At 39.7% G+C, this 18210-nt stretch overlaps 1 protein-coding gene across 12 annotated transcripts in view; it reads right to left on the reverse strand.

Annotated features, from left to right (window-relative positions):
• Nucleotides 1-18210, reverse strand: part of LTBP1 (latent transforming growth factor beta binding protein 1) — a 392695-nt gene that overhangs the window by 20800 nt on the left and 353685 nt on the right. For all 12 annotated transcript variants that reach the window (XM_077843646.1, XM_077843644.1, XM_077843645.1 and 9 more), the window contains 5 exons: nucleotides 10105-10281; nucleotides 9280-9366; nucleotides 7036-7164; nucleotides 6229-6369; nucleotides 5059-5229 (listed from right to left, as the gene is read on the reverse strand). In XM_077843646.1, the coding sequence (XP_077699772.1) occupies nucleotides 5059-5229; nucleotides 6229-6369; nucleotides 7036-7164; nucleotides 9280-9366; nucleotides 10105-10281 (705 nt within the window). The remainder of the gene's footprint in view (nucleotides 1-5058; nucleotides 5230-6228; nucleotides 6370-7035; nucleotides 7165-9279; nucleotides 9367-10104; nucleotides 10282-18210) is intronic.

The following is an 18210-nucleotide window of genomic DNA, read 5'->3' on the forward strand; positions in this document are numbered from 1 at the left end:
AATGGCTTGTTTTCTCTGACTTGGTTTTCCAAACAGCTTTTCTCTCCCAGAGTCTGGAATGATATATTGATAATGAGCTCAAATCTCAGGATCCTCCCAAAGCAGTTCAGTCCCTCTCCCTCAAACATTTTTAAAGCAGGCAGCATCCAAGGGTACAGAGAGGGGAAGGAGAGGAAGAGGTGGGAGTGGGAATAAGGGAACTAAGGCCTCTAGGGGAGGCTGAGGATGGGAAGACTGTCAGCACACATGATGCCTTCAACAAACTGTGCACTGTCCCACCTGCTAGGTCTCCCTCAATTGTCTGGAACCTCTGCTAATGCGTGAGGTCTGGCCTCCATGACTTTCGCAGAGGATGAAGATGGGATCCTAAGCAGTCCCAGAAATGCACTGAATTATACATCTATATAATTCTCATGTAAAGTTGCCCTGCTGTATCTGTCCCCCTCTACTCATTTCCCTAGCATGTGGTACCAATCCGCACGATGCCATCCAACTACAGAGAACACTACTGAACAAGCCACTCCCACCTCCTCCAACTACCAGGATTCTCAGATGTAGTTGCTGCCTTAGCAAGAATTAGTGCCCATGACCTATTGGACCAGAAGTGTGAAAGCCTGCTCCAGAGCCAAAGCTTTACTTTACACTACACTTTAATGCTCAAAGCTGATGACAAGTGCTGCGATTTATTCCTCAAATTCCTCCAGCACTGTTTCCATCAGTAACTAATTGTTCCCCAAAGCAGCGCTGAGCTCTAGGGAAACTGGACGGTTCAGTGCCTGAGAGGCTGGGATTAATCCAGTGCTTATACTAACAGACAATGTGGTCCTTTTCAACTCTCAAGATATCCATGAACAGCATATTTAAAAGGTAAAATGACAGAAATTATGAATAAACACGTTTAAAGCTCACGTTGTTTCCTCTTAGCTACAGCATTAAAGTTGGTTTTTAACAAAATCACAGTGGATGCTCTTAGATGTCTTGAGGATAGCTTGCGAGTGTGGTCTGAGGACCAGCAGCATCCTCATCATCTTGAGACTTAATAGGAACACAGAGTCCTGCCCACCCCTCTGCACCTAGAAACCAGAATCTGTTTTTGGTAAGATCTCCAGGTACAGGTAACGGACATGCCCACTGATATTTATGAAGCAGCAGTCTCGAAAAGCAAGTCTTAAAATTGAGTCACACAGAGACAAAGTAACAAGGTTGCATAGATAAGAAGATGCCAGAGCAGGATTCACACTCAGGCGACCTGCTTCCAGAGCCCCTGTGTTGACATCCATGCTCTGGTTCCCCTCAGTGACCATATTCCAGCAGAAAATCTCAATGGGAGATGGTCTGCTGTAGGTACAACTAGAATGTCAGCTGCTGATCAAGGAGCATGGTCGGAGGACCTCTGGAAAACCTGCTTAACTGTGCTGTGGATCCTCTCTGTGGAGAATAAATGAGTCATTTATTCTGAATCCACGGAGTGTAGTGCAGGCCCATAATCTTAGGAGTATAACAGAAATACTCCTTCTGGGCTGCTTAACTGATTCCTATCCTCTGACGAAAACATTTAGAACAACAGTTTTCAACATGTGTTCTTTGGAGCCCTCGTGTCCTTCACAGATATCTCAAGAGCCTAAGTACTTCCTCCCCCAGGCAGCTCCTGCAGCATCTTTGAGGTTAATCAATTTATATGTTGGAGGTTAAAATTACAATTCAGTTGACATAATGTTTAAAAAAAATAAAAGATTGAAAACCAATGAGTATCATTTCCTGATAATCGATATCCCCCTAAAAATATTATACACAGGATGTATTTGTTCACATGTATTTCCTCAAATTTACATTTTAAAAATGTGTTAAGTCTCAGCTAAACATAATTGAGGCAATATTCTAAAATTAATTTCTAACAGTAATATGCTGGACTATTCTTCCAAAAACTAGGTCAATTAAATTTGATTTTCAAAGGAACTGGCTTGTCAGATTTACATGCAGTAAATACTTAATATCATAGGATCAGAACAGGGACAGAATAAAATGCAAATATGTGCAGAATCTCCATAAAGGAGTTTCCATAAGGACAAGCATATATACCATAAACCCAAATATTCGGGCTGTCAACAGAATATGTACAAAGCTCCTACAAATTAATAAGAAAAAGACATAAAGTCCAACAAAAAACGACCAAAGGATATGATAAACTCACTGACAAAGAAATACATATCACTTATAAACAGAGAAAGATACTCTAATTCCCTAGAAATAAGGGAGATAACATGTTAAGATACCCTTCTCACTCACCTGATAAATGAACTTTTAAAGAAACTGAAAATAGCCAATGGTAGAAGGGTATGAAGAAAGAGTCATTTCCTATGCTGCTGAGTGCAAATTTGCACAATATGTTCAGAGTAATACAGTAAATGTAAAGTACAGGTACTTCCCAACTCAGCATTTTCAGCTGTAGGCATTTTGCAGGTATGTGTAGGATACAAACATGAAAGTACACTGCAGCAATGGTTATAGTAGGAAAATCAAGATCGAGCCAAGACATGGGAGGCACAAGCAACCCAAATGTCTAGGGCCAGAGGTGACTAAAGAAAACCTGGTACATCCATCAAGCAGTCTGTGCAGCCATTTAAAACTTACCATCTTTCATCAATTCTAAGATACCACAGATTGTAAAAAGCATTTTGATGTAATAGACACTATTAAAATGTGAAACAAAGGCTTGTGGCTGTTGTTTGATGCCATCAATTATAAGATACCCCCAATTTCAGAGATGCTGAAGAGTAAGACAAAAAAACAAAGTGTGTTTTATGGATGATAGGGAATTCAGTTTTAAATAATGCTCTTAAATATATGGGCGCTTAGCTGGCTCAGTGGGTTAAGCATCCAACTCCTCAGATCATGATCTCAGGGTCATGATCTAACGGGTGGTGAACTCTAGCTCCACATTGAGCCTCAGCAGGGAGTCTGCTTGAAGATTCCCTCTGTCCCTCTCCACTCTCTCCTCTCTCTCTCTCAAATAAATGTTTAAAAAATATAAATATATAACAATAACTAATACAAATGTAGCTATATAACAACATTTAATGTGTAGGAAAAAGGTTTGGATGATGTAAAAAAAAAACCACAGTTGTTAAGAATGAACATCTTTAAGGAGGAGGGGCGTGCAACTGTGATGCAGTAGGTAGAGACAGACAGAACATCTTGGATTCATTCTTTAGAAGGGGTATGTGTTATTTGAAAAAAATTAAACAACAAAAACCACTGGCTAAGTAAAATGATCTGAGGGATTAGAGCCCTGTGAGATGTCTCAAGCCCCAGGGTGCTCACTTCCTGTGGATTTCACTCCTGCCTTCCTGTGGCATCTGCCTCCTGGAACAGAGGCCACAGAAATGCTAATAATTATACCATTCCCTGTGTTCTGCTCTACCTACACCCTCCCTGTCCTCAACAACTCAACAAGATAGATATAAATGCCTCTGTTTTCCAAAGAGCTGTACTGGGTGAGGTTATTTTTCCCAATGAACATTTCTGGATTCCCAACCCAGCCTATCTGACCCCAGAACGCATCCTCTTTCCACTTCCGGGCTGCTAACATCACCATCTATTTCTTTATGTATTTGCTCTTTATCCTTTGCAAATCCTTTTTCTTTTATGGCATTTCAAATCATTTTATTTTTTTATGCTACACTGGTTTTAAGTTATTGCTAATCTGAAAAAACTATAAAATAGCTTGAAAGTTGCATTCTAGTTAACTGGAAATAAATGCATTTGCTCTTTTTGAGAAATTCTTCCCCTTGTGGCCATTCTGAGAATTTTTAAATTATAAACTCCTTTATTTTATACCCACACAGTATCTTTCTAGCTTTAGCAAATAGATTTCATAGCTTAAGACTAAATGGTACACCAAACCTTTCCAGGGCTTTCTTTTTTTATGTATTTTTTTAATTGGATTTCGATTTGCCAACATATAGTATAACACCCAGTGCTCATCCCATCAAGTGCCTCCTCAGAGCCCGTCACCTAGTCACCCCATCCCCCCCCCCACCTCCTCCTCCACTACCCCTTGTTCGTTTCCCAGAGTTAGGAGTCTCTCATGTTTTGTCACTCTCTCTGGTTTTTCCCACTCAGTTCCCCTCCTTTCTCCTACAATCTCCAGGGCTTTCCTTTATTTATTTATTTATTTATTTTTTCTCCCCCCCCCCCCCCAAGCCCGGGACCCGTGCCCCCCCCCCCTTCCCGGCCTCGGGCACAGCCCCACCCCCACCCCCACCCACACCCCCAGCCCCGGCTCCGGCAGGGCCGCACCCCCTCCCCCCTCCAGGGCTTTCCTTTAAAGAGCAGTAAGTGGCTGCCGAGGTAAGAAGAGAAGCAGTCAAGGCACAAACCAGCAGTCACCCAACAGCCCAGAGTCAGCACCTTCCAGTCAGTCAGTCCTCCCCCAACACAAGGAGAGGGGATAGATCCAAAGCCTAGCAGTTGCATTTGCAATTTGACCAAAGATTTATCCTCAGATCTAACCCTTAAAATGAAAGGACATTTGTTCAAATACATTTTCACTCACTTCCACCTCTCTTCCTTTATTGTCCTAACCCCTTTTTGATCTCTCTCACCAAGAGGCTGACACAAAAATCGGGGCTTTGACCTACAAAGATTTTCTACAGTCTCTAATACTTTTTGCTCTAAGTAGACACTGTTAGAAATGAGGAAGACTGTAGGAAAAAAGGAAGTATCAGGAAATATAAATTCTAAAGATCTTTGCCACCAATTGCAAAGTTGCATTATGTTTCTTTGTGTCATTTATCTTACTTTTTTTTTTTTTTTTTTTTTGGTGAAATAGAATGAGGATTTCAAAAGTTAATGACAGGGTCTGGACTGGAGGTAAACCAAGAGCCAGATGTTTATGCGACCCTGCTCTTACACACACACACACACACACACACACACACACACACCTCTGATGAAAGGAATCAGGAGTGAAGATGAAGATACACAGAAGGCTCCAAAGGAGGGGAGATGAACTGGTTCCCAAAGGCCTCCAGCAGAAGGAGCTGGATCAGGGCTCACCTGAATCCTTCATGGGGCACAGGGCACACTGCATACCCCAGGCCTCTCCATACAAACAACAGCACTCAGTGTAGGTTGTCTGCTTGCCAACAAGAGGCCGGCTACACACATACTCATCACTCAGATGTTCCCAGCACAGATCTTGGTAGACATCAGTTTCTTCTATTTGTTCTGAAAGGGAAAACATGGTTCCATGACAATCACACTGTTATTCCTATTTCATAAACAGTGTGGTAGAAGCCAATGAGTCTCAAAGTTTCCATCTCTATTTCTAAGACTGACTTCCAAGTACAAGTTTGAAGCCAGCCTGGTCTTTCCATGGATCAAACCTGTCATCTCCAACTGGGTGTCATTCCATCAGCTGAAATTCAACCTGCCCATCATGTTTCAATTAAATCCCTCCCTCTGCAGCTTCATTATAGACAGCACTGCATTGTCTTCCTTCTATACTCCATAATCCTAAAGCACTTCTGATTTCCCAATCTTTCCTTTTTTACATTTACTCTTCTGTCAAATCCTACCATTTCTTTCTACATAACACTTTGCAGATTCATGTTTTCTCACCCAATTCATCCACCAAAGCCCCAGACTAGTGACACTTCATGCTAGATTTGATTCCAAACTTCTGCCTTTCAACTGACTCCATCCAAAGCAGTTCCTTACAGTGATGATGGATAGATTAATTATGCCAATTATGAGTAGCACATCATCTGATTGGGGATGAACAAGGATTCCAATCAATGGACACCAGGGGTCTCTATCACCTTGCTGGATTCCCCGGTCTGCTCTGCCCCGTCTCATCTGTATTCTCCAGTCCAGTCAAACAAGCCTGATTATCTTTCTCTCAACTCAGATCCTCCTCAGTTGCCTTTGAGGGTGAAATGTGGCAAATGCTGGCCAGAGAAGAGCCCCGCTATCTGCTCAGCCAGTCCATATTTTGTTATCTGTTAAATAAGCACATGCAGGGTATGGATTCTCCTACATACTGAAGATATGCAGCTTATTGTTTCTCTTACAATTATTCTCTTTTATTATTTTTAGTATCTCCTTTTAATTACTCCAAAATACCCAAGGAGTCATTTTTCTATTTCCCAGTAGCTCATATTTCAGTCAAAAGGAAAACCTTGCCATTTCTTTAGACACAGACTTGCACCTCACATCCGAACATACCATGTGATTCAGTTGGCCGTATACATCTTTTCTCTGAAGCATCCAGGACCATGGGATGGGTACAGAAGCAGTTGTAAGAGCCTTCTGTATTAACGCACTGGCCATCAATACAACTGTTGGGGTCCTGACATTCATCCATATCTTAAGAGAAAAAAAATTAGTAAAGAAAACCAGCAATCAGTTGTACCTCCTACACTTCCCACACTGCTAAATTTAGTCCAGATTCCAGGGGCTGCCACATTTTAATTAACTACACATCATCATCCAAGAAAGAACAGCTCTGACTCTAAAAATATTAAATTGTATTGATTGGAAAAAATAATAGTGTCCTGCTGCTGCTGACATTAAAGAAAGAAAACATTTAGGAACAGGATATGCTTAGAAATTGAAGATAAAATGCCTCTTTATGATAGTTTTAAAATTATTTCCTTTTGCTATGTTTTTCTGCCTAGTGTATATGGTTTTCTGCTTAAGCCTTAAAGTCTGGGTCAGTATTTAAAAATGACTCTCACTTGCATGGTATGAGTGATGAAACAGGAGGCTCCCCAGACCAAAAGAACACTTCAGTTAAACCAGTGACCTGAATTATAATTCCACATTGAATATTAACTCTTTGCTTGAAATCTGTTCAAATACTATGGAGGTTTTTTATTTTCTTAAATCTTACTCAAGAAAAGGATCCATAAAACATTTAAAGATCTTTTCGACACATAACGTAGATGCAAAGGAATTGTTTTTACTACACAGTATTACTTATTTTTTCCATCTGTGTATTTTCACAGCACCATGTATCCTCTTAATACTTACCAAAGCACTGCAATTTGACGGGATCATAGTATGTCCCCTGCTTACAGTAGCATTCATAACCAGGCTGAGTGTTCAGACAGAAACCATTTTTGCAGATTTCTTGCCCAAAGAGCATGCATTCGTCTGCATCTATGGGGGAAAAATGGAGAAAGAGAACAGTTAGCTTTGGTCGTTCAGTTAAAAAGAAGAGTCTAACCAATATGGGGCTTCAAGTTAAATATTATAATATTCATATTATATTTCATTCCAAAGAATCTTCAGATACAACATCAGAAAATTCTTCAAGTTAGGCCTAACTCACAGATGTGGAAACAGAATCTGTGATATTTGGGGACTATGTTCAAAACATTATTGGAGAAGGTCTTTTTGTAAATATGATTTCTGGGTTGCTACCTCCTATTTAATGAAATACTCGATGGATTTCACAATACAACTGACAATATTTTTTTAAATTTTATTTGATCTAAATTCAACTGGTTAACATATAAACAAGATTGGCTTAATAGCATACCTTTTAAGAAACGTGCCTTTCTATAAATGTGTATTCTGGCCCATTAACTAGTTGAGATGAAAGAACACTTCCAAGAAGAGTTTGATGGAATTTGATGAATCTTCCTTTTTGGTGATAATGACCAGCTAATAAAAGCACAAATTTCTAAGGGTGTTGGCAGACCTATTCCTTCACAGAATTTAGAATGCTCACCATCTGCAAACCTCAGTTTACTCATTGGTAAGTTGGGGCAAGAGGAACACCTGTCTGATACAATTAAATGATATAAATCCATGTAGAAGATTCCATAGATGTTCAAAAACTTTTATCCCCTTTCTTTCATTGCTATTGCTATTGTTATATTTATTTATTTATTTATTTATTTTTTAAAATTTATGATAGTCACACAGAGAGAGAGAGAGAGGCAGAGACATAGGCAGAGGGAGAAGCAGGCTCCATGCACCGGGAACCCAACGTGGGATTCGATCCTGGGTCTCCAGGATCGCGCCCTGGGCCAAAGGCAGGCGCTAAACCGCTGTACCACCCAGGGATCCCGATTGCTATTGTTATTATCATTGGTTCTAGCATTTTAGAACAAATACCATGTCATTAAAAATAAAAATCACATGCTCCATAGATGAATCACTCAAAGTTACATAGCAAGTGGTAAAGTCAAATCCATAATACATAGCTGTTTGGATCTGCAACTAATATTCCAATCATTTACAGCACTGCTAAGACAGGGTGAAGAGGAACTTATTTTTATATGAAAAAGAAGGTCACTTTGTGGTGAAATTAAGGCTCTGTTCCATAACATGAAGTGAGATTCAACTATATCCCTTCAAAAACAAAGCAGAATATTTGTGAACTTAAAAACCATTAAACATATATTGCAAACCAAGTCTTGTTATTAATTGTACTAAATCACTGATATAAAATAAAAAACACGTATGGAATTTCTTATTTGGCTACTATCATTAAAACAGTAGTTCTGAAAAACGGATGGAAGATAAAAATGTTTAGTCTGTTTTCTAGGCAACTTAGCAGTTTTCAATTATTAAACCGTAAAGGAAAAAAAGCCACACATTGTCTATAAGAGGTCATAATATCTTCATCATGGAAATGTCAAAAGTGAGTGATTAACAAAGAAATATTCATACATGTGGTTTAAATTTCGTCAAAATAAAAAAGCTGCCCATTTATTTTAGAATTACGGACTAATAGCATTAAATATATAAAACACATCTACTTTAGTTTTCTTTTCCATTCCTTTTGAGGAATCTGCAGCCATTGGTAAAAGTATCTTAGCAACAGTAGAATGACTTCTAAAGAAGGCAAAATCTTAGCTTCATTGATGGTCATAAAGACCCACATAATGATGGTCAAAATTATACGGTCTTAATTTATATTATTTCTAATATACCTCCCGAATAAAAGAATTTATAAAGACAGAATTTTATGTTAAGTATTTTTAGTATGTTACCTTATTTAATTCTCATGATAACCTCTGAGACATTATTCCTATCTCAGAGATGAAGAGCTGGAAACTTGGGAGGTTAACATGATATCCCAAGGCCACGCAGTCTTAAAGATACAGCTCTGCCCAGAGTCCACAGGGGCCTTCCAATAGAAGAATTAAAGGCTTTCTAATCAGTTTCCATGATTAGAAGAACTCTAATTCTGTTGAACCCCAACCATGCTTAAACTGGAACACTGGTATGCGCACGTCTCAAATTCATTTGTTTGGTTCTGACCTTTATAGTTCTCACCACTCGTGTCGTAAGAAGATTCTCCAGTGGGGACAAAACCTTTCCCTCTAGGACACATTTCGGTGAATTCAGCTGAGTTCAGGGGAAACCAAAAAAAAAAGAAAGAAAGAAAAGAAAAAAGTTGAAGAAAGGGAAAAAAAGAACATCCTCTATTAACCTGTGTTTTAAATTCAGTTCTTCTTTCTCAGACTCAGTAACTTTAAGGCAAATCTTGTCATCTAATTTGGGCAAATAAATTCAGTAAATCTCCAAAATTACAGATTAGATACAAATAAATCTAATGACTTTCTAAGTTTACTTGTAATTTTTAAAAACTTTCCTAGTTCATGCACCTTTTATTTACCCATGTTTTAACTGATGTGATGACTTACTTCTCCATTACTGTGCTTTCTAGCATTTTAAAGGTTTGGTAAGACTCCATTCAAGCAAGATCTTAGCCTAAATATGCAAGTTCTCATAATGGATAATGTGGTGTCAGTTTTAGCAAAAGAGACTGATTTCAACTTAAAAATGGAATAAAACTGAATCATCTTTCTGCCAAAATTCATATGGAACCTCACTGTAACAGGCTATTCTGTGATAGACTGAAATTAACTTTAAGAATACATCTGGAGGTGGGATGAAGGGGATGCTTCTAGCCTACAGTGAAACATACCGTAAGGTATTCTCATCTTGATTCCACTACGGTAGGTCCCAGGCAATGCTATCATTATAAGGCTTCAATGCAGCGACCAAAATGAGGACATTTCAAGGCCCTGGACACCACAGGACCAAACCCAAGTATGCACACACCACTCCACTGGTCCTTACCAGTCCCCACGACAGGGCACGGGAAGATCTCACAGTTGTCTCCCCACCCGGCACCAGATGTACAGCAGCATTCTTGTTTGGTGACGTTGGGGGCCAGCACATTATCACAGAGGCTGGCGTCGTTTAGATTATAGTAGCATTCTTTCTTTTCTTCTTTGGGTTGATCTTCATCTAAATCTAAATAGAGTGGAGAAAGTCAAAAGAGGACCACCAGGACCAATGAGATCAGTATCACACCAGAGCAGAAGACACAGTGGTAAAAAGACGTGTGTGTGGGTGTGTGTGTGTGTGGGTGTGTCAGTGACATTTCACTTCCACAAAGCTGTCTTTTCCTTTTGGTGGTGGATATCCACTGTGAGATAAAAAAAAAAATGCCCTGGAATCCTGAATTTTGATGGATTTCTAACACACCCCAAGAGTGTAAATCTGTCAAAATCATTTCCTTTTACGTTAACCAATTACTTTATTCTTGTACATTTGGCCGTGACAAGAGTTTCCATATCTGCTTTCTTGCCAAACGTAGAGCCGTCCTATATGAGCTATAACACCTACTTAAATCAATGAAAATTTTCCCCAACATTTGACCAGAAATGTGGGGCCGCACAAAGTATTTAACTCTTAGGTGGTTATTGGAATCAACCATGCCCCAATCTTTTCTGAATAGTACAAGGCAGCATAAGATAACCAGAAAAACACTGCAATAACCTAACGTCTATAAAAAAACCTTTTGTTACTGAAAGTCTACTTCAATTGCTGCAAAATAGGGCTTTGAATGAAATAATGAATGCCAGCTAAGACTCGGGGTAGAATTTCAAGGCTAGGTTCTACTCCTGGCTCATGTGTGTTCTAGAGGAATATGTTTTCCAACAGACTCAGTTTAACCCTCTATGATAAAAGACAAAGGGACATGATAGTATACAAACAGTGAGAACACAATCACCTAGCTTTCTGATAATACTATAAATAATTTAATCCCATCAGATCTGTAGTCTATGAACAAGTTTATACTTTTAAAAAATGGTCAATATTTTGAGACTAGGCTTGTAGTCTAATCTCTTCCCTACCATATGCCGTAGAGTTCAAATTACTGCCTCTGATCCAGTTAGAATTTATTAATAAGCTGACTACAGCCATTGCAATTACTGAGATTAATTTGAATGACATATTTTCATTAGAATGCTATTTCCTGATTCTTGGACACAAAGAAACTAGAGGGATAAAGGGAAAACATTTGCCAGTGAGGATAAGACTTTAATGTCAACACCAACCTTTGTTTTGCAGTTGGTAGATGATTGTATTATTAGGAAAGTTTAATGAGTTATTTTCACAATAATTTCCTATGTATTTATTTTGGCAGGGTCAGGTTGACTGTGAAAACTAGATTAATATGCCATATAGAAAGTCTTCTTAAAATATAAGTTCATAGACTTGTATCAGAAAAGCTACCACCTTTTCTTTCTTCCTGTGGCAGGGAAAACAAGCAAAATGGCAAACAAAACTAGTGTATACATATCTCTCAAAAAATACAACATCAATGAGAATGTAAAAGATCCCTTTCACCCTTGATTCTGGTTACTTCTTAGATCATTCTGCCTTTGACATAATTCAGTCTGGACTCTCAGTGTTAATAGCTGATGACAAATTCCAACCTAGAATAAGTGTCCAGGAAAAAGCAGAAATGCTGATTTCTACAGCAGTTTATGAAGCGGTTTTAAATCATTTCCTTGTGTGTGAAATCAGATAGAACCTGCCAAAGCCCTCGTCCTTTTTAGCTTTCAAGTGTGCAGAAGACAGAAATGTGTCTTGTCCACATGGATGGAGAAGACCATCACTTCATTCTATGAACTCTTATCCACAGAATTCTTTGGGAAAAGTCAGGGCATTTTAAGTTATTAAAATCCATCATGAGCCCTGTACAACATTTTATAAATTTTCCCCCAACACTTGTGAATAAATTGACAGCCTATTACTAATTATTCTGCTCATTTTAATCACTTGATCTAAAAGTGCACCTAGCTATTAACGAACGCATTTAGAAATACAAGTCAAATCAGCAACACAAGCAATTTGTCAATGAAGATAAAAGAGGACTGAATAACTGTCTTCTTGTCTTCAAAGTTGTAAGTATGTCATGGTGTTTGTTATAAAATGGAATACTATATAGTAGGACACCATGAAGATTGCTATACTCATAGGTAATCAGACACCACAAGCTTCTACACTAGTCAGAAACTTTACATATATATAAAAATATAGACATATATGGTCTGTTTTCTACACTGTTTTACTTACAGCACAGAAACTGAGAAATAAAATTATCTTTGTTTTCCTTTTTCTTTGGAAGGAAACTCACAAGTTATTGCATAAGGGAGATAATCAATAAAATCATTGTATTATTCAGGTTTTACATTGGTTGTTACAAGTTTTATTTTTTTCTCCAAGCAGACTGAAAGTTCAATGTTTACACAGCTGAAATTGGGGGTCAGTCAGGCCCTCATTCGTGTTTGGAAAGAGATGCAAATTCTTTTAAAAAAAACTGGTCCACAAAGGTTGTTCTGTGAAAAACAGGCAATTTCTCTATCTTTCTAACCTTTAAACAATTAACTTCCTAGAGCATTTTTCCACTGGGGGAAAACACAATGCAATGTGATTTCTTTAGAGAATCTCTGTAGGAGTTTAAGTCATTGCTGCCTCAGGAAGAATGGTTCTATCACAAAATAGCTTTAAGAGATCTAATCAATAGACATAAAAGTGCCAAGCATGAAAAAGAATGAGTTTTATTTTTCTTAAAGATGTTATGAGTCAGATTAGCCACATCACATACCTCAGGTCACAGACTTTTTTTTTTTTTTTTTTTTTAAACCACAGACTTCTAAGAAACTACCTCTCCTCTGGTATTTTCAGATGTTATTTGTCAATTTTATTAAGAGGCTGGCATAACATCTGTGTACAAACAGCAATTTGTGTAGCTTAATTCCAGGGTGTGGATGGTGATAAATGAGTTTTGGGATCTTTTATACATGTTTCTGAAGCAATTTTTACAAAGGCCCTTTCTTGTGATCCACAGAGTAACTCCATGAAGCAGATGGTGCAGGTTATAAGCCTCTAGAAGAAACCATTTAGGTTGGATCCAATGTGCCATGCCTACTGCTTTTCCCAAACCTCTTCTTTGGGGCTCAGCTTCTTAGCATTTGAACTGGCACAAATTTGCTTTGCTTTGCCTTTTTTTCATTTCTTTCTCCTCTTTGAGACAAATGGACAGTAGATAATCCCTGCTGGTGTAGAGTGTAGATTTAAAGTCACAGACGTGGCCATCATGGTTCCTTGCTCTCAATAGCAAGTTGTGGGTTCAATCATATGTGCTACTTATGAAGAGCATTTTCTAGAAACTTCTCTCTTGGTTTGTCAGAAAGAAGAGGATGTGGTGTTTATTTATAGGACTGTTTCCTTCTTTGGTCTTATCTTAGGTTTGCTGTTAGGCTGAGGAAATCTGGGACATTTTTCTAATTAAAGTGGACATGAGCATTTTAAATGGGCCCTTGCCTTTGCTTTCAATTTCCATTTGCAGTGTATTCTGAAGGTCTTTATGAGCTAATCCTCTTCATACCCTTCTGGGATGGACAAGATTATGACAATGACAAAAAGAGTAACATCACAAATACTCGTGAGTATACAATGCCCCCAAATAAAACACCTGCCATAGTCCTGATGTCCAGAAAAAGACATCAATGTATAAAACTCTAACTATGGTAATGTTCAGTCAATTACATTTTTAAATGACTTTATTCATGAGAGAGAGAGAGAGAGAGAGAGAGAGAGAGGCATAGGCAGAGGGAAAAGCAGACTTCCTGCAAGGAGCCCAATGCAAGAATTGATCCAGGATCCCAGGATCATGCCCTGAGCCAAAGGCAGACACTCAACTGCTGAGCCACCCAGGCGTCCCCAGTAAATTACTTTTAACACAATCATTCACGAAGCTTTAGTCCCTTTTATATATTTTAAAATCACCACAGGCATTAATGTTTTATACCAACTTGTATTTTTATAAGAAAACAATTTCTAGTGTAATATTCCAAAGAGAAATAAAAGAAAACTTGGAAATTCCTATCTTTTTTTCCTAGTTTTCTCAAAGACTGGCAGGACAAGAACTGTGTGTGTGTGTGTGTGTGTGTGTGTGTGTGTGTGTTTAAAGATTTTTTTAAAATTTTATTTATTTATTCATGAGAGACACAGAGAGAGAGGCAGAGACAGGCAGAGGGAGAAGCAGGCTTCCTGCAGGGGAGCCCAATGCCGGACTTGATCCCAGGACCCCAGGATCATGCTCTGAGCCAAAGGCAGACACTCAACCACTGAGCCACCCAAGCACCCCTAAGAAGTATGTGTGTTTTAAGTGGAGTTCAGGAGAGAACCATTGGTGAGTTTCAGAAAATAAGCACTGACAATAGGAAAGGGCTGGAAAGGAAGGGACGCAAGTGAAAAGGAAGACTGGAAATACGTGCTAATAACTTCGATGGTGAAGATGTGAAAGAAGTGAAAAAGAAGAAGAGAAAGCCAAGCGCAAGAGAATAAATATGTGCGAGAGGATTCCTCTACACAGTTTCTGTCCTGAAAGAAGTCAGGTAAATGGGGAGCCAGGACTTGACAGCGCTGGGAAGGTAGCTGCATAGGGCCAGGGCAGGCAAGGCTGCCACAGAAGACTTCCTGGAGGAGGTGACATTTGAGCCAACTTCTTTAAAAATAATTTCTGAAAAATAGGACAGGAAATAAGGAGAGACAGGGGTGAGGAGGTAAAAGGCACAACAGTACTGAAGGGTGAGGGGCTACGGGGCCTACAGAAGGAGTCAGGGAAGGTGACTTTGAGAGTCTGAGGACAGGGCAGGGATGCACTGTCATGGGAACATGGGAAAGCTATGTTCCTGACTTAGGTGTTGGGTAGAGGACAACACAACTGTCCGCTGGAAGAGGGTCACCTCGGGGCCTCAGGTTAGCAGGCAGGCAACAAATACTGGCCAGGGCGAGTGAAGGTTCTTTGTCTTTGTTTCTTTCTCTGGTGAAGGACTAGAAGAGAATGAGAGAAGCGAGCCTGAGACAGGAACAGGCTGGGGTGGGCAGGGTGGAGGGAAAGTGTATGTTTCACGGGGCCAGGACTCGAAACCGGAAAAATCAGGGCAAGAAGACTCCCAGAAGCAGGATGAAGTCCCAAGGGAAAGAATAACGGGTGTGACTCACTGAAGCAGGTGAGTAGGTAGTAGGTGGAGAACAGAACAGACGGCTCAGCAGCAAAAGCCCGGTCCCCACATGGGCACGGGTGCATCGGGAGGACTTGTGAACATGATCGGGACAGTGAAGCCACATCTGACATGACAGGGTAACTACCTGGAAATATTTCAAAGGACATGCACAAACCCTTCCTCTTCAGACCATATTCATAGCAAATGCTAGGATCCCACATCATGATCTCTAGTGCAACACCGTGGGTGTCCCCTGTAGTGTCAAGAACGTGAAATGGCTCATTCACAGTCTGAGTCTGTCACTTGGACCAACTGCTATCAGTTCATTCAAACACAGACCAGTCTCTCTACTAAACACTCAGATATTATTTTGGAGACTAGAGAGAGAGCAAGTAAAGAAATTTCATAAAAATAAAAGCATGGTTTGGTAAATTATTCAATCCTCTCTGAATGTGGGAAGAAACTTGACCCAACCTTTCCCCCCCACAAACAAATGAGCATATTTTCCTTAGACTTACCTACATTTATGGTAGAGATCCATCACCAATACACAATAAGACCACAGGAGTTTCATGGCATTTTACAATGTTTGCATTTTACATATTGTGCTCGGTCTTTAATTTTTTTTTCCTACTGAAGGTCTTTTTTTCTAATCAGAAATTATTTTCAAAAAATTCTTTCAATGTTAATTTATTCTACAGGTTAACTAAACACATTAAAAAAAACCCCTACTCTGCCAAATATAACAGTTGAATGATAATATTTGTGGTTTCCTGCCTTTAAAAAAATATGTACATACGTAAAACCTATAGCGGACCTCTCTAGAAAGAGAACAGGAATGCTGTCTGAGTTCCTCTGTCAGAACCATGAGATTGATTTGCACAGCAGGGAGACTCTTTTTCTTCTGTTCTACTTGTTATTTAAGGGGGAACCATCGCCCCCTACAGAGAGGTATAAATAGATAATTCCTCATTCAAGTGTGGCCTCCACTGTTGTCTGACCAAATGGATAATTATTTTGATTCTACAGTACTAGCTGGGAATGAGACAGTGAGAGACTGAGGGGATATGCTCTTGAATGCCAAGAGGCAATTTGATTCAAGAGTTAGCGTCTGCCACAGGTCAGGCAGGCACTGGGTGTGCTAAGCAGTGAGCAAGGTTACAGGGGATGCAAAGAGGACTAAGACAGACTATCGGGGTCCTGCTGCCCTGCTAATGGATTTGGACTTCATGCTTAGGCAGTAGTAAGGAGTTGAAGCTTGCTGTGATAAGCACCGGGGGTTGTATGTGAGTGATGAATCACTAAATTCTATACCTGAAACTAGCGCTGCATCATATATTAACTAACTGGAATTTAAATAAAAACTTGGAAGGAAAAAAAATAAAGTCAGGCTCATGTTTTGCAAACATCAACTGTGGCAACTGCAAGGAGCAGGAAATTGATGGGAGAGGTTGGAGAGAAGTCAGGAGGGTACTGCCATGGTCCAGGTAAGAGATGCTGAAGGACTGGCCCAGAGTAGAGGTAACAGAGGAGCAAGGACAGCTCCGAAGGACACTGTGGAGGGAGAATTGGCAGGACATTACGATGGCTTGGATGAATGGTGAGTGAAATAAGATATGATGTCAGGATTTCCAGTGCTGATGTTTGGCAATTAATGAGTGAACACAGGTTGGAAAAGGAATGGTAATGAATTTGGTTTTGGATAATTTCGGGCAGACTTACAAGACAACCTGAGAGAAAGGCCTAAGAAGCAGCTGGAAACAGGAGTGCGGCCCTAAGGATGGAGGTGGAGGGACAAAAAGATATTTACTTGGCAGGGCATAGCATGTAAGTAATAGTTGACTCAGAGAAGAGGATTAAATATCCCCAGAGAAGAAGGGAGAGTAAAAAGAAGCCTGAACATGCAACTTCCTGGGTCATTATTATTTCAGGAATGGGCAACAGAAAAAGAGTCTGGGAATGAGAAAGAAAAAGACCAGAGCAAAAGGAAGGAGGATGCAGGGGAGAGGACTGTCCTGAAATCAATCAAAAGGAAAAGAAGGGGGAAGAAGAGGAGAGCTGACCTCTGACCCAAGGGGAAGGTGCTTTACAGACTAATGAGACTGAGGGCCCTGGACCAAATGGGAGACAGTCCTGCAGAGGCAGGTGGAGCATGGATGTCCTCTCCCAAGAATCTGGAGATTATCGCCACATGGTGCCACTGCAGGGGATTTTCATTTTTGATCTATTTTTGTATTTACCAATTTTCTGAGAAGAATGTGCATTATCTTAATAATGAAAACAAAACAAAGAAATAAAGTGAAAAGGAAGCCAACTTTTAGAAGAGTTTGCTATCATGGGGTCCTCAGCCCTGAGAAGTGGAATGGTGAATTGGAAAAGATCTCGGAGTTGGGTTTCCTGCACAGCATGAGCCATCGGACCCAAAGGAGAACATTTAGAACTTCTCTCTGGGTCTTGGCTTCCTTACACTCAAGTACAGGAGCTGGGCTGGGAAACCACGAAGGAGCTTCCTAGTTGTAGAAGCCTATGCCCCAGCTCATGATGTAAGAACAAGCTCTCAAATCCGTTAAAGAAAAATGGGTATTTAAGGCAACCCTGAAATACATTGTGTAAAGGAAAATTATTTTCTAATGCAAATTATCACTCCAATTTGTTTCATAATTTCTGATCTTATTTATTTGCTTTTCTTAAAGTGAGGAACACCTGCCTCGATGATAACATACCTTTTTGTGTTCTTTTCCTTATGCCTTCTGTTTTAAAAATAAAACTCAGTTTCTACCCCAGAGTCTCCTCTGTGCATCAATCAAGCAAGAGCAGCATTTTGTGGGTAAGGCTTGAAGGCTGAAGTTGCCAAGACTACTTATTTACTGCTTCC

Source organism: Canis aureus, chromosome 12, assembly GCF_053574225.1.
Source record: "Canis aureus isolate CA01 chromosome 12, VMU_Caureus_v.1.0, whole genome shotgun sequence".
Classification (NCBI taxonomy): domain Eukaryota; kingdom Metazoa; phylum Chordata; class Mammalia; order Carnivora; family Canidae; genus Canis; species Canis aureus.